The 17,722-nt window shown below is 32.6% G+C and overlaps 1 protein-coding gene across 2 annotated transcripts in view; it reads right to left on the bottom strand.

Moving 5' to 3' along the window:
- Nucleotides 1-17,722, bottom strand: part of NLGN4X (neuroligin 4 X-linked) — a 156,187-nt gene that overhangs the window by 57,839 nt on the left and 80,626 nt on the right. The window contains exons 4-5 of one of the 2 annotated variants that reach the window (XM_083884948.1): nucleotides 6,091-6,150; nucleotides 1,907-2,059 (exon numbers count right to left, since the gene is read on the bottom strand). In XM_083884948.1, the coding sequence (XP_083741074.1) occupies nucleotides 1,907-2,059; nucleotides 6,091-6,150 (213 nt within the window). The remainder of the gene's footprint in view (nucleotides 1-1,906; nucleotides 2,060-6,090; nucleotides 6,151-17,722) is intronic. The other variant, XM_083884949.1, reaches the window with a different exon arrangement.

Raw genomic sequence — 17,722 nt, 5'->3', positions numbered from 1 at the left:
AAAAATACATGGAATTCATCTAATATCTTCCAATAGCCAGGGAGAACCTAATGAGTTCTCAATGATCACATTTACATTTCACCCAGCAAGAAAAAAGGTAAATGTTTTCATAAAACACAATTCCTCTGATTTTTAAGTGTGTACACATTTTCTGAGTATCTTCTGTTTTTCTAATTCAAATATAGACTTTTGTAATAAAGAATAATTTCCATAGAGTCTTGAAAGTTACATTTGCCACTGTTGAGAAGCAATATTTAATGCCAAACACTGTATTTTTCCTAATCCATTTTAAATCCTGATGACTATTACTTTTCTATTTCTCATAAATGCCCAGTTTGTGCCTTTTTTCCTGAATGCTCCAAATAAAAAAAATAGCATTCTGATTCTCCTTCTATTTTGTTTGTTTTCAATATAAACATATAAAATAAGAGTTCACCAATGCAAATACTGCACTTTTCCCTTTCGATTTATAAAATAGAGAGGGACAATGAAACATTTTAAACCACTTACAGTGGTTTAAAACATATCCTTCAACAATGTTAGTTTTAAGAAACCAAGAGAAAACCTTTTAAAGAGATGCATTAAATGATCTTTTTTAAAGATAAATAACTACTGCCAAGATTCTTGGTATAAATGTTGTTTGACAAAAACCAAAACAATTTGTTTTCTTGTGTCTTCAGCTCTTCCTGTTCTGTCTTTTCATTTATTTGTTTGTTTTTAATTTGTTTGTTTGTTTTGAATTTTGTTTGTTTTGGCATTTTGTTTGTTTGGATGTTTCTGAGTACCAAGACTGCATGCATAAATATACTGAGGTGGTTTTTTTATATATATTTCTGGCTTTATATTTAAATCTGTTTCCATAATAGAAAAAAAAATACTCTTTTGTATTTAATGAATACTCAAAATCAGAGACAAGAAAAAAAATTCTTGGTACTCTGACGAACTATAAAATTGTTGAAACACATGAATAACATGAACAGATAACTCAGCAAAAGAAGTCTTCTGTGTTCCAAATCAGCACATGCCATGAATATAGATCAGCTTTGCTATTAAGAAAAATAAGATAGAAAATCCTCGTAAAAAGACACACAAACAAAATTACTGTATCTTATCCTGTGTATCTAAAATGCCAGAAATATGAGCATTTGAGCATTCTGAATGCTATTCTATAGAAAATATAAACTTTTTCACTTAGATAACAAATATTTCTAATGTCTGCCATTATCTGCCATTTTTTAGATTTTATTTTTCTATGGAAATGCAGAACCTCAATAAATAAATAAACCTTATTTTGGACAAAAGATTAGTATATGCTATGTACCATGTTTATGGAGTTTTTTATATTTTTGAAGATAATGTCACTATATGCCTTAAAACTCCTTGATTGCTTATTATCCTCAATACAAATTCCATCAGTGTACACTGGTCTGCTTTTTGTACATATCTTTAAAACCAATTTGCACGCAAAAATATTAAATACAGAAAAATAGTAACACTTTCCTTCTTGCCATTACCAACTGTTTTAAAACTGTGAGGACTCACTCTTGATTGACTTTCTTTTTTGGTTTTTTTTAAGATAAAATAGAGAAAAAAAAAATTAAAATAAAAAAAAAAAAAAAAAAAAAAAAAAAAAAAAAAAAAAAAAAAAAAAAAAAAAAAAATACCAGTTCTCAAAACATTATACATTTCCAGTAATTTCTCTCTAAGGTGAAGGCAGTTGTCAAAAATAATGCAGTTTACCCCAGTTTCCATACAAAATGGAAATGAATAGAATTCAATATTCTATCATTGAGATTGCTCTGTTTTCAAATCGAAAGTGAGCCAAATATCTATGACCAATCAGTGGAAAAATTCAGCAATCAAATATTTCTGCGCAAATATTTCTATGAAGAAAATAGTCACTTACCTAAAACCCCCAGCCTATAATTGATAGTGACAACAATGACATTTCCATAACTTGCGAGAATGCTGCCATCGATCATATTTCCAGTACCCTCCATGTAAGATCCACCATGGATGTAGACCATGACGGGTTTCTTGCTGTTCTGATCATGAATGTCTGAAAAAATTCAAGTAAGGAAAACACAATAAAGTAATAAAAACATAGGGAAGGTGGCAACAGCAATTTTTAACAGTGCTAAAAATCTTAACTGCTTCCTATGTTCTCAATGTCACCACCACTATACCTGCTAGCTTACACAGTTTAGGATCATCCTACAAGCCTAAGATTTATAATTTAAAATTTCAAATACTATTTCTTCTAAAACAGTCTCAGAACACTTCAAATGCATTCAGTATTACAAGAAATTTAGTTTTAATAGAAATGTCTTAAAGCCTAAAAAACAAATTATGAAGTAATCTTATATTTTTTATACTCGGATTCAAATACATACTAATTTAGAAATATCTGTGCATCTAATAATAAACTTATAGTAATAATCCTTACTTTCCTATTTCTCATGACTCATAATTATTGAAACTATATTCCCAATAGTTCAGTAAGAGATAACATCACAAAATCTAGGTGTTCTGGTAGAAGAAAACATAGTAGACTGTTCCTTCTTTTAAACAGCCTCAGACTTAAGAAACAGAGAGGATTTATGTGAATTCATGGCTCAGATTTTTTTTTGTATTTAAATCAAATTATGTCTTTTGTATTGTACTTTCTCCTGTTTGGTAGCAGCTAAGCTTCAAAGAACAGCCCTAAGTTAATGGTATTGCTGATCTTTTCTATATGTAGAAAATTCCTGACTACTTTTAAAAAGGTAAAAAGCTTTTATTTCTTAAAGAAAGTTCAATGAAATTGACAAAATTAAAAAAAAAAAAAAAGAAAGTTAAATTTAATTGATATTACATATTTAATAGTAAGTTATAAAGATGTGCTAATCACTGATTTGGGTATATTTGGGAACAGATTAATCTAAAAAGTTCAGCTTTTGATGCCAGTGATGATTCAGAATACCTATATCTGGAACAAATGACGCCTTAAGTTTTAGCTTTCATGTTTTTCAGATTCTCTGCTGCCTAGGTGTGTAGTTCTGAGCCTCATATTAGGTGCTAGTAAGCTCTCCTCACAGGGTATGTAGACAAAACAAATCCTTTCCTGCTGAAGACCAAGGACAACAGGTACAAGTTTTCAGGCCCAAAAGCAACACAAACACAAACAACGGTGGACTGAAGGGAGGAACAAGAAAAATAGGACTTCATAACCTGAAGCTGTAATTAGACAATTAAACCCAATATGTGCATGGACCAAAACTTATAAAAGTGTGACATCACGTGACTGATGGTCCATTTTGGGTCCATCTCAGGTGTAGACTTGGCCAGGCTCTTGTTCTGTCTGAGGTGTAGCCTTTAAGGCCTTTTAGTAAATATCTTCTTTATTCTCTTAGCTCTGTCTAGTCTCTGTTCTAGGTAAGCCTCCTCAAGGCATCACTTAAGTTCTCTACAAAAACAGTGTGAAGTGAGGCTAAGCTCCTTTATAAAGTAGAGGGCAATACAGCAAGCTGCCATTAGGTATACAAACCTTTTACAAATAATTCAGTCTATCTGCATGGAATCAGAGAACTTCTGTCAAGTATATAGCAAAACATATTAAGAAAAGCAGAGTCTCTGATTATTCAACAAGGTTTTGAAAAGAAATCTTTTAGCATTTATTGAAGAGTGAAGAAAGGAGGCAGACAAAGAAAAAGCTGAGCTAAATACCTACAGCTGAGGATCTGGGTTTGGAAGCCTTCCAAATATCTTCCCTCTCCTCAGGCTTATTAGGAAACACTGAGACAAAAAATGTGATCAGCAATGAGGTACCAGATAGACAGTGTTTTATATATGTGAACTAATTAGAGCATACTTAAAGGTAAATTTGGATGGAAAAATTCCTATGTCCCACTTTTGCTTTACTCATGTGTATACACTACCTTAATTATCACAAATTTCCAATTGAGTCCAGCCAGGGATGTCCAGGCTGCAATGCACACCTGTCTACTTGTCAAAGTTTAAGGCTTGTCATTGATTCTGCCATCTTTCCACAAAAAGATACATCCTTTCACATTGTATTTTAAATGTAATTGAGCAGCAGAACAAAAGTTTTTGTGATAAGATCTTCTCAATTGTTGTGACTATAAGAGTAGTAAAGCATTAAACAGATCATTTAAAGCAATGAGGTGCATTCTAGTGGACCTATTTTTTTTTTACTGCATTTTCAGCAAAGTACATTAAAGTGCTTCTTCTCTGAAGGCTCAGCTAAGCCCTCAAAAAACCTGAAAGCAGCAATTATTTAACAGAATTATTTGTGTTGCTGAATCACAATTCCCTTCTTTCCTCAAAGTCTCATGGCACGATATTTTGTATTTAATCTTTTTCTTATTACCTAGTTTTACCTCAGGGTTGAATCTTTCACTGAAGAAGTCAATAGGAGGTTTCCCCTCCCCCTTCAACAAGAACATGATTATCTTCAACATAAAGGAAATTAGCTCAATGCTTTATATGCTTAGATCTAAAATGGATACCCTTGTTAATCATGAAATCCTGACATTTTAAAAATTTTTAAAAAGGCCAAATAATAATGTGTACATAATCAAGTATTTATTTTTAAAGCAGTTTTGGTTTTGCTTATTGTCCTTTACTTTAAAATTAAGTTCAGAATTTTGTATAGAAATGATAACAACATCATTTGAAAAAAGCATATGTTGCACAGAAATAGGAAGGTGATAATCAAAAATAACAGAGTAATTTTAGAGTACTCTGCAAAATATTTCTGTGTTGTAAGAAAAAGTGTAATTCAGCAGTGAAGGTGGTGGAGCAGAGGGCAAATGTGAATCAAAGACCCGAAGTATTTACCACGATATTTTATATATAGACAATGGTATTTTATATAGAGGTACAATAGACCTCAACTCCCAGGAAGAGGCGATAGTATCCTATCTATCACTATCACTATCATCAGAGGTGACAGTATCCATACACTGCAGTCTGCATGTCTCTAAGGGAAATAGAGAGGACATATGTTTCAAAGTATTTGAAATTTTGTTGGATGAGAGAACACAGGAAAAAAAGAAATAGAATAATATTTTGGATTGGCCAAGCATGAGAGGATTAATAAACATGTTGCTCTGAAGACAGACCAATAAACTACCCAGGATTTTTATCTTCTCATTTAATTTGAAAATGTTTTTTTTCTTAATTTGCTAAATACATGTAAACTGATGATGTAACTTGAATGAAAAGGAAGGGTGAGAATAGAGGAAGACTTCATGACTTCTTTCTTTTTTGTTGCATCCTAAATAGATTTGTTGAGTCAAGGCAAGAAAAAAAAATGTGTTTCCATCTAAAACTTTTTGGAGGTACTTCACTGTGAACTTTTAGCATTTCCTTTCAGGAAACCAAATCCAACTTTAAAAGAAGTCAATGAAAATGATTGTTACTGATTTCAGTGGGAATGTGGTCAGAGTCAGAATGAGTGTGTCTCAGAGGCTAGCTGATTACAGGAAAAAACAATAAAGCAACATCAACAGCTTCCTTTATTTTTGTGTCCTGAAATAAACCACATCCTGTGAGAAAAAAAAATAAATAAGTAAATAAAAATAGCAAAGACAAAGCACAATTCAACTGCATCAATGTACAGCATGTGCACTGGGGAAACAGTGGAAGTGAAAGGAAGGATATGTGTGAATTTTTTCATGAATTTCGAACAAGTGAATATACAAAATATGTATGAGGGAAAAGAGTACATGCATGTTTTAAATTCCATTTTCTCAACCTAAGAAAGAGTAGAGGGGAAAAAAATATATGGTTTCAAATAACATTTATGTTACTCACTTCACACATATTTAGGAATAAACTTTACGCCTATGTCACGGAGGAACTGCAGTCATCTATATGCTAATTTAGATTTTAAAAAGAAAAAACAATCAAAGTAAATTCTAAAGAAGAAAACAAAGAAGCACACTGATGTGAGCTTCTGCAAGTAAGAGACTAAAAATCATGTTGAAATAACAGCAATAATAATAACAATAATCATTCTTAATATAACAAAAATTGAAAAGTTTATGTTCATGCATCAGGGTCAGGCTTTGAAAAAACAAAAAATACCTTCATCTTCACCACGATCATTACTGGTTATATCATCTGCGCTTTTCTTTGTGTTGGCTCCTGGGATCATATTGAGGAGGAGAATAAAGGGAAAAAAGAGAATTCAAAACCAGCAGGTTCTCAAAAATAAAAAACCACTAGTACAAAAAATGTAACAAAAATGTCAAAATCTGTTACATTTGAAATTGAAAAACAAAAAAAGATGCAAACTGCACATAAACATAAAATGTCAAGAAGAAGAAATTGAAAATATTTGAAAAAATGTATCATATTCTGTGACAATGCAGTACTTTAGTTAAAAGTGATTTCTTCAAAAAAAATCAAATAAATGTGCTATTAAAAAAGAATAATACAAACAAAAAAAGTATGTTAAAATCACCAAATTATTTTTTTACATAAGAAATGCATTTTTTAAAATTCTGTTCTGTAACCTTGAGGAAATAATACCTTTATTTACTTTCTTCAATGAATTAACATTTTAGTCATCCTCATTAGAATTTTTTAAGAAATAGTCACCACCTGAAGTTTGGATGGAACTAATGGAAATAAAATGATCATTTGAGTTTAACACAACTTGACTGGAACAAGACAAACCAGAAAGACCTCCTTAGAATTTAATCTTGCTTCCCATATGAGCAAAAAGATATTTAAAACAAGACTGTAACCAAAAGTGAAACAGAGTTGATTCAATCTCTGACATGAAATTGGCCAAAAACCAGCCTTGCTTCAAAACATACCACATTTCATGCTCTTTAAAAAAAACATAGAAATTGACTGAAAGCATTTACTTACCATGATAAAGAACTTGCATTTCTTTATTAGAAGATTTAGTAAAGAATATATTTTTATTTGTATTCAATATGCTTTCTTAAAATACATGCACACACACACACACAGAGGCACACATACATAAACATTTATGCTCATACATGTCATAGCCTGTGCTTATGGGAGCAAGAGGAAATAAACATAATTTTCACCATCCCCATCCTTGGGCAATACTTCTGTTTTGCGACTAAAAAAATAAAAATACACCAAGCTATCCTTGCAACCAGCATTCTGGGCTTACTCCTGTAGCAAGTAGCTCTCTGTAATGTAAATAGTTACTTGATGAAGAGTGAAACACAAATAGGAAACTCAATTTATAATTTAGTTTAGAAATTAATATAGCTACTAATTAAATAAAATGGTCTAAGCATGCTAATCACTATTTTCTTTACTTTTCTTTATTTTGAAGTGCCTTTTCCAGACATGCTGAAAAAGAACAGTAGATTTTAACTTGTTCATGTGTGATGTTTAAATTTTGTCACAGACACATCATATTAAAATAAATATTATTTACTTCTTTTATTTGCCTACTTAACTTTTTAACTATTTTTATATCCCTCAAAATCCAAGGTTTCAATTAAATCTTAGTCCACAATTGTAAGACAGAATGACTTACAAGACTTACGAGACTTTATTACTACTAAAGTATTTATGATTTTTTAATATATACGGTTTTGGGATCAGTGTAGTAGTTTATTTGTCTTCCAGATACATATTTTCTACAGGCATTTTCTGGAAGCAGTGCCATTTTGCAGTGATGATAATTAGTGAGCAAAAATGTGAAAAGCAGAGACTGATATTCTATCTCCACATAAAGTCTCCATCTTGAATGCTGTTGTACAAAAGATATTGTTTATGCAGTACACCAGTGGATTAATTATATATATCCAGTACATAATTAACAAGGTAAAATATCTCTGTCAATGAAATATAGATGTTCTCTAATCTCTAATTTCTTTCAGAAGTAGTAGATGCAGGCTCATAATCTCAGTTACCATCTGCATTTTATCCTTTTATTCAATATCGTTCCAAATTACTTATAGCCCAATGAAGGTTGAATACTTCCTCAGGTGATATGCAAATAAAGTTAATTTCGTATTTAAAAAAACTAAGTACTCAACCTTGCCCTTAAACTATTTTTGATTCATATAAAATATTTATGAGAAATAGTTATTGATTGTCAATGAATATATATAGACACAAGTTTGAATGTGCATAACAAATTTCAACACTAGTTTCCCAAGGGAGGTAGACTTCTAATTGTTTGATAAAAAATATGATCATCATATGGTGAATATAAAAACTACCACATATTTTTTATACCTATGAATTAAAAAAATCAAAATCAGTGTGACCCCATATATGCAGTGCCCGTAGACAATATCTGTTTGCATAGTTATTAGGAATTTAATCCTTATTTCAAGTACTTTTGAGTGAAAGAAGTAGTTGTGTCCCAAAACATTTTAGTTTGGTTACTATTTCACCCTAAAATCTTCAATATACACATCAATAACATATTGCAAGGATTTTCTCTTTAATGTGCTTCCTAATGTGATCCTGGCTCAGTGTACTTCTGAAAAAAACAACACAACTGTAATGAGAATTTAGAAAATGTGCTCACACCATGCTATTAGATGTATCACCTAACAAGGTATGTGACGTAAGGTTATCTGTAATATTTGAAACATCCCTTATTCATTTTCTATGTTCTTCAAATATGTAAAATATCACATTGTAATCCATTTTGAAAAGAAATTACTGTAACTTAGTATGTATTTATTTACAATGTGAGTGGGAATGCTGTTTCTCCTACCTGTTGTGAAACAATCATTTGCCTATTGGAAAATGGAATACACTTTTGTACTAAGTTCTTGCGTTCAAGAGTATTTTATATTCATTTTGAGATCTGGTAAGATGGATTACATCAATGAATTCCCAAACCATGTTTCTGTGTTCTTATCACATTGGATTGTTTTCATTCTATGAATATCAGCATTAAAATAATGTAATTATTAAGGATGCAAAAAATCATCAAGCCCAACTTTGGTCCTAAGTGCCATATCTACATCTTTTAAATACCTCCAGGGATGGTGACTCAATGATTGCCCTGGACAGACTATTCTAACACCTGATCATCCCTTCCATGAAGAAGTTTTTTCCCAGTATCTATTTTAAACCCCCACTGGTGAAACTTGAGGCAATTTTCTCTTACTCTATGCCTTGTTACTTGAAAAAAGAGACCAACCCCCACCTGTCTACAAACTCCTTTCAGGTAGTCGTGGAGAGTGATAAAATGTCCCCTGAGCTATCCTGCTAAGCCAGCTCCCTCAGTTGCTCCTCAGACTTGTGGCCAGATGCTTCACCACCTCTGCTGTCCTTCAATATCAGAGCACTCCAGTGCCTCAGTGCTCTCCTTGCAGTGAGAGACACAGAAATGAGCACAGGATTTGAGGTGTGGCCGCACCAGTGCCAAGTAAGGGGGACCATCACTGCCCTGGTCCTGCTGGCACACTCTGTCTGATACAAGCCATTTGGGTAATACTGTAAGAGTGAAACAGTCTGAGGAGAAGCATTATTGTTGGAATTATTTCAGTACCTCCAAAACCACCTAAAATACTCAGGAGCATTTCTTAGAAAAGTTATATGAATCTTTCAAAAATGTAAGCTTCCAGAAACATAATATCTCATGCAGAGAGCAAAAATTTAAATTTTCCAACCATGTTGTGTTTTTCTATTAAAAAATGTCAATTTGTTTGTCCTTAAACTTCTAAAAAAAGATGGTAATCCCTGCCAGGAAAAAAAAAAAAAATAAGTTGCTATACTTTTAAGATTAGTTTAAGGTTGCGTTCAGGAGACTGAATGCAATTATGACTCAGACACTCCTATTGCTCAGGAAAAATTGTCTGTGTGCAACAGCTGATTGTCCCACAGATCAGCACTTCCCTTTGCTTTGGGGCTTCTTTTGTGAGTCTTCACAGCTGGGTCAATTTTCCCCCCATATTCTCCTTATCCCAAATCACTGCAATTCTAACCTTCAGTTCCCATACACCAAGTAAACACTATCATTGTATTATAGGATTTGGCCCTTCTGGAGGCTAAGAATATTTACTCATTCATCCCACACGAAACATGGTAAATTTCAACAGCAACCCAGGATCCAGAAGTAGCAGTAATGATCTAGTGCATTAAAGACTGAATTCCCTGAGTATCTTCACTGAATAACCTGGTGTTTGACCAGAGTTCTTGGTTTGTAAAGTTTGTGTTTTACTTTACATGATACTGAAAAGTAACAGAGAAAAATGTATCAAAATGTAAAAAGGATGGGATTTTTTTTTTCCTAAATGGTCAAGGCTAGGAACTATTTAATTACATATCTTAAATATGCTATAAATAGCACAGCTCTACTAAAGAATACATTTTTATAAAAGTTTATGTTTTAGAAAAATATCTTACTGTTAATGACAATTACTAGAAAAATATGTGACTTTGTAATGCATATATTAAAGGCCAGGTGACCTATTTCCATTTGTCCTACAATTCCATTCACTGCTGAGTGAAAAGAGCACAGTGCAATGCATTACTGAACTCTGTTGAACCTCTTTTGCGAAGGATTTTTGTCCGCCACAAACTGCTTTTCTTTCATATATGTATATACATATACATATATATAAACTGTTTTGAAAACAGCTCCAGCCAATATGGTCACAACAAAGAAAGGTTTCATGTGGGCTACTTTTTTCCTCTCTAAGAAGTGCTGCGAGTGATGCAGTTGTAAACATTTAGTCAGCAAACATCTCTAAAAGGTTTTGATTTTGAAACAATTATCAAGGTGTTAATAAACTATTAAAAAGTAGTTGATTTCATGTATCCATGGACCTACAGTCACCTTGTATTCCCAGATTTGTTCTCAATGCCATGCACAAATATATCACAAATGAAGAAGTCACCCTGCTGTAAGTGTCCTCTGGCTCACATTTCCTTTGCATAATGAATAAAAATCTCATTCAGAAACAGATTTTCTGGTTTTGTAAGTTGTCCCAGTTGTATTGCCAATTTATGCTACATCTTCCTCCATGCAGATAATATGAATCACACATATGTAATATAGGCAGGTCCCATGCATGCAGTTTACCAGGCTTGAATATTAGGTATTCACTCTGGAGCCTCTAATGGCAGCAAAAAACCCTCCAAAACTGCTTAAGCTGATGCCATTTCTTTGCGTTTTATATGCAATTGCTCCATCTGTCACATAGTATACCTTTTGACCCCATTTAAATTTGGAAAAGGGCTCAGTTTTCAGAAATCACACAGCATATTATTAGTTGTATGACCTCCCAGTTTCACATAGCACATGCTTAACCTTCTGGAAATTTCCAGCTCAAACCAAATTAATACAGGATTCAATAGCTATTCTTTCAGTGATATGTCTTATTTATATGGCCATTTTAATAGAACTCTAAAGCTCTTGTTTTCCCATCTCATGAAAACTATTTTAATTTTGCAATCAGGTAAAGCTGACAGTTCATTACAGTCTCAAAAGAGCATTAGAAAAGCAAAATTTCCTTTCAGCATTTCTCCTAAGACTGATGGGATAACAGCCTTGAATCTCACCTAGTGTGCAAGACTTGAGTAATTTAATGTCCAAAGAAAGGGGTTCATCAGTGGTGCAGTTTGGCTGTCATAACCCTCTACCTGGCTCATCCCTACGGCCAAGTCTCTACAGCTACCTTCATAGTTGTAACAAGAAGTTCTAATTTGGCAGCTGAAGAAAGATCAAATGAGGCATTTGACACCTCAAATAGAGTGGAGGAAAATGATTGTTTAGAATTTCAGCTTATATAGAAGTTGACTGTGGCTCCTCTATATTAGGAAAGATCCCAATGGTAGGCAATATATCTATATACTTGTTTGGATGTCTGTTCATCTAATCAAAGAAAGAAAAATATATTCCTATTGCCTAGATTTAAATAACTATAATTCTTAACTCTTTACTGCATAATGGTAACATGCATGTGTAACTGTGTGTGGGTGTACACATGTAAGCAAATATGCACAAATAAATGAACATAAAAAAGCTCTATACAGCCAAGCAGCTTCCAGAAAGAAACCAGTTTTATTTTCTGGCAATCTCCATAATTGTGTTAAAATTAAGTTATAATACAACAGCAATGTGCATAACTCCAGCAAACAGCTATGCTTATTGATTTTAATGCAGTCCTTAGCCATAAATTCGACACCTTCTGTCTCTTTCCTTAATAATATGAAGACTTAGATTCCTAATGTTCTAGGTAGTTTTCAATGTGAAACTCAATGAAAGCTCTGAAATTTCCTTAAATTTGCCTGAATGAAATTTGTTTAGTTTTATTTTAATTCCTATATTATCAGTGAAAACATACAATTAAAGTAGCCATTATTCTAATGCCATTAATAACAACACAACAAAACCTTTTGGGTAACAAGTGCTAAGTCAGAAAAGCAGCAACATCTAACTAAGGAACATGCAACATAATTGAATTCTTAATGTTCTTAATCACTCAAGATGTTACACACACTAAAAATTACTGGGATTCAAGAGCAAACACATAGATGTTGTATATCCAGGAAATGTTCTTTTCAAAAAAAGAGAATTAAAGGACAATTTTGTGTGATAGCCATAATTAGATGGACTGTAAGCAAGATCAGCTGAAATCTTCTACAGTTTTGTGTTCCATGCATTAACAAGGACTAAATCAACAAGAAAGTGCTGTTTCACAAGCTTTTTCAAATAGTTTCAGAGAAACAGTAAAAAAAAAACTATTGAAAAAAATTTCTGAGATTGAAGAGGTTGCATAAAAAATATGGGATTGTTACTCTGTCTGTACTCTGTGTTGCCTATAGGTTTCAGTTACATGATTACATAAATCTTTTTTTTTTTTTCAAAAAAAAAATTGTTTGCATCTTTCTGGGCATTACCTGTTCCATGTTCAATGAAAGTGGGATGATATCGTACAAATGACAGTGTGCTGAATACTGTTCTTACCAAATAAATAGAGAAATAATGACTAGTCCATGCTCTAAATTATGTGCTTCCCACAAAATGTTTTCCTGGATAACAGTAAGTGCATTAAATCAGCCCATCACTCAGTTTCCTATGCTTTAGATGAGGTTTTATTTTTCAACAAGTTAATATAGGGCAATGGACTATATGAATTGTCACACAGAGTGACTCTAGGGCCAATATAGTTCTACAAAAGATCACAAGCACTTTTCAGAAGTAGAGATGTTATGAATATAATTATTCACCATGATTTAATAATAGTTTTTAGATCTGTGATTGATATGGGAATTCCTTTCCTTATAAGTTTATTCCACACCAGGATGCTGATATGGATTCAATTCAATGAAGAACTTATAAAATTGTATGGATTCTGAGGTAGGGAAAATCTTTAGACTATCTCTATAGATTATATGTTTTTTGATCACTAGTTAGGACCAAAAAGAGCTTACAAAAATCAGAGCAACATTTATTACTCAGGAGAGATGTTACATGAAGTTCTGGCAGGTCTACATGCTGATTATACTATTCTCTGTTAAGTAACTAACTGATAATAGATCTTATTCCATGTAATAAAAAAAAACTTTAAGTTTTGTAACTGGGAAAATCAGATTTCTTTCCCTTTTTTCAAAGTTTTCACTATACTTCAAACTTTTCCTGTCTACTTCATTTTGAGAAAGTGAGCTATGTATTTTAAGGAGATTGTTAAAAATAAGTCTATGACGAAGATAAACACTGGCACTTATACTGTGCACATGTTATGGTTACAGAAAGAAATACCTAAATGCTATTTCTGTTTCTGAAAATATTTACATTTACTTAGATTGTATTTATTCATCCTGGAAAAGAATTTATAAAAGGAATAAAATTTATATTTCAACCCCTGGTAATTATTTTTTTGCCTACTTTTTACCTTCTAAAATTGCTTTGAATAAAAATTACCAATAATAATTTTAAAGCTATTGAATTAACATTTACAATATTTTTTTCATTCATATTAGTATTAGTAAAATTATTATTGTTTTAGAGGAGTCATAACTAAAATAGAAATGAAGCAGCCACAAACATTCACTAATAGTTTTTATAAGGTTTTTTGGTGTGCAAGTTACACCACAACTGGAACTTGACATCTTCTAAATATAATACATTGCTTTAACAGAACAATTCATAATGGCTCAAAAGAAAGAGGGCATTGTAAAGCCTATCCTTTCAGTGACCTCCAAAAGATAAGAGGAGTTTCTTGCACTTCCAGTATAACCGAATCTGCTTTATTTGATGGAAAGCTGGAGTAAGCCTGCAGTGCTTACTGATTCAATAATGAAAGACTAATTAAAACCATAAAACTATCATATAGTTAAATTAATTCAGAGAGAAGCACATATTTTTCTGTGCAAGAATCAGCAGAAATGCTGTCAATATGAAAGCATAACAGTGACCTCAAATAGCTGACATTTCTCTGCTGAAGTGATGCACTTGTGAAAGTGTGACTGTAGTAAAGCTGTGTCCTAGTTTCAGCTGGGATAGAATTAATTTTCTTCATAGTAACTTGCACAGTGTGGTATTTTGAATTTAGTATGAGAATTGATAATACACTGATGTTTTAGTTGCTACTGAGTAATGCTTTCCCTAAGTCGAGGACTTCTCAGTTTCCCACACTCTGCTGGTACACAAGAAGCCAGAGGAGCATGGCCATATACTGGTAGGATCTATAAATCCCATAGCAAATTTTTTTCTGAGTATATTAATACTGCACTGTCAAGTCAGTGAGTGTAAGACCAAAGCTGAGTGCAATTAGCTGCAGAGGGAAAAAAAGTTGTTGGCATGTTGGCAAGTTTCCAATAATTAGAAGATAACTCAATACTTATTAATAGTCAAAATTCCCAAGCCTAGATGCAACTACATTCTAGTTAATGTAGACAAGTAGAATTTGCAGAAAGAATTCAGTAATGCTGACTTAATACTACCTATAACTAAAGGGTGATTACTTTCAAATGCACTTAAGAGAAGTAAGTACCTATGTGGCATTTAGAACTGTGAATGAACCCTCTCTGCTGACAACCGAACACCGCAAGCACACGCTCCGCATTTAGCAAGTGCTGGTGAAGCTGTTGTTGCAAATTCTCCCTTTGGACATTCGTAGGCACCACTGGAAGATGTGACCTGAATAATCAACTCTAAAGAATACATCCAATTATTTGATGCAGCTACTTAATTCTTCATTTTGAAGACTGGTTCAATTTGTGGTTGCCTTTGGAGAATTCAGGAAGCAATTGTGTTTGTTATGTCAGTGGATCCTGTGAAACTATAATTTTATTCCATTGTAATAAATAATAGTCTGGCACCATATTTTGATGTTTACTGGATCTTTGACCCTCTAGTTTTTATTTGGAAATCTTGGGAGTGTTAGTTACAGGTAAATAGAAGTTCCATATGAGACATCCAATGGAGAAAAAAAATTTTGTGGGTTTTGGGTTTTTTTTTTTTTGGTTGGTTGGTTGGTTGGTTTGGTTTGATTTTAGCATATAACCACATCATCAGATTATCTTTCTCTACTATATTTTAGTGACATCTTCATCTATGCACAACAATGTATTAAATCTTACAGGAATTAATTATACCAAACCAACTAAACGATTAGACTATCAAATAACTAAGTTGCTAATAAAAAGAGTATGAATTTTAAAAATAAAATAAAATATACTATAGCTATTTCTGGGGAAATCACATCTAAGCTGTATATGATGAAAAGCTTTACAATGTAAAATATGAATATTTAATTATTCTAATGTTTCCCAAAATAGTGCAGGCACATAAAAGATTTTCCCTACAACTGAATAACAGATGCGTAGGAAACAAGATAGAACCTTGAATATAAAGTTCATATAAATATTTTATTCATTATTACTAAGTACTGAAAATGTATATGACTTTTCAAAACAGCAATTAGTGTCCTTATCCCAAACAACTGGCAATATCTTTTTGTCATCAACTTGGTAAGATTTTTTTGTTTTCACAGAAAAATATTGGGCATAAGGGATGAAGAAGGAGAAATCACAGACAAAACCTGAAACATTCTGTATTATTTACAGTCTAACTGCTTCCAAGCATTAGTTTTGGGCATATTAGGAAGGGGTGATATTTTATCTACAATATTAAAGTAGAACACAGACCATTTTGATTCATATATGCTATACAATTATTAATTATATTAAGCTAGCCTCAAAACTGGTGATCAGAATCATGATTTAAACTTGAAATTCAGATACACAGCACTGAGCTCGCTAGTATTTGATCCATCTAAAATCCATTATTTGAAGATATCAGTTAGTTTTGAATAATTTGTGGATTATACATCTGTGCTGGTGGAAAAATCTTTTTATCTAATGAACAAACTGGATGAGAATTCATATTTCATTTTGGCTTTCCATTTTGCAATGTTCCAAGCATAATTCACATTTTGTACTTTCATGAGTGTTGAGGCTCATGCTTTACTCAAAATTTAGAAAGGAATAACAGTGGTTTATAAATTATAATTATCTGACAAAAGTAGGAAATTAGAAGCAAGTAATAAAAAACCCTTTTTAATGTAAATACCACATGGCATGTGCCATTTGATGCAATACAATATAATAGAATGATATAATATCAATATTGTATAATATGATTTACTATTCCATCTGAAGAAAGGCAAATTAAATTTTGTTTTTCATAGGAATTATATATGAACTACATGGAACTAGATGTGAAATGATACAGTTTATGTATGCAACTACTTCTGAAAAATTGAATTCCAGTCATCTTTGACTAAATATAAGTAGCTCTTGTGAAAAGGAGCAGGTCAAGTTTTTCTTCTTCTGATTTATTTAAGCAATATTATTGTAGATGTGCTGATGTTATTTGTTGTTATATGCACCTTCAAGTCCTACAGAAAAAAAAAAAAGGGTTCTGCATTTGTATTCAGCTGTAGAAGAAAGCTCAATGTTTCCTTTTCTCAATCAGTGCAATTTACAATTTAAAACACCTACCATCTATTTGAGGAAATTAGCTATAATTGGCAGTTTTGCTCAGGAAAACAAGCAACAGAGCTTGAGTCTGTTGAAGGTCACTGACAAAGTGATTTAGCGAGGTTGTCTGAAGGTAAAATTGGCACAACATCAAAATTATACCTGCCTGTATGCTGTTGTTATTCTATCAGTCACTCCAGGATTGAAATACACTTACGCGAACAAACCAGAAATACTGGCACCACAGCCAACTTTCCTACCACTAATGGCAACAAGAAAAAGGTATTGGAATTAAAAACACAGCAAAAACAGATTGCTGTGATCAAATCTGTCAGGGTTTCTTCCTGGCACCAACCAAACCTCCTGTCCAAACTCAAAGCCTCCTGACAAAAACCACGAGGTGTTGCAGGTGAACTTGCCCTATGCCTTTAAACTCTCCCCTCCCCTCTAAAGAACCACTCCGTTTCAGCCAACTGTTTTTTCTCCTGAGGCATAATTTGAAAGGAACAAAAGCACCAGGTGAAAGGTGATTTTTGTAGTAGTTGTTCATCAGCTGGGCAGCTGCCAAAAGGCAAATTCCATTAGTTCCACCGTATGTGTATGTGGTTGTACATGTGTGACATTTACCAAGTTCTCACACTCTTTTTAGACTTTCATGTCTGTATTCTTTAGCAGCAGAGGAAAAATCTGAGAATGCCCTTTGCATTGTATTTTGATTTTCAGGCACCACTGTGGATAATTTCATACTTCTTACCAGTAAATCCTG

Source organism: Zosterops lateralis (genome assembly GCF_965231275.1).
Source record: "Zosterops lateralis genome assembly, chromosome: 2".
Classification (NCBI taxonomy): domain Eukaryota; kingdom Metazoa; phylum Chordata; class Aves; order Passeriformes; family Zosteropidae; genus Zosterops; species Zosterops lateralis.
The sequence above is the reverse complement of the archived record's forward strand: the minus strand, read 5'-3'. Positions and strand labels throughout refer to the sequence as shown.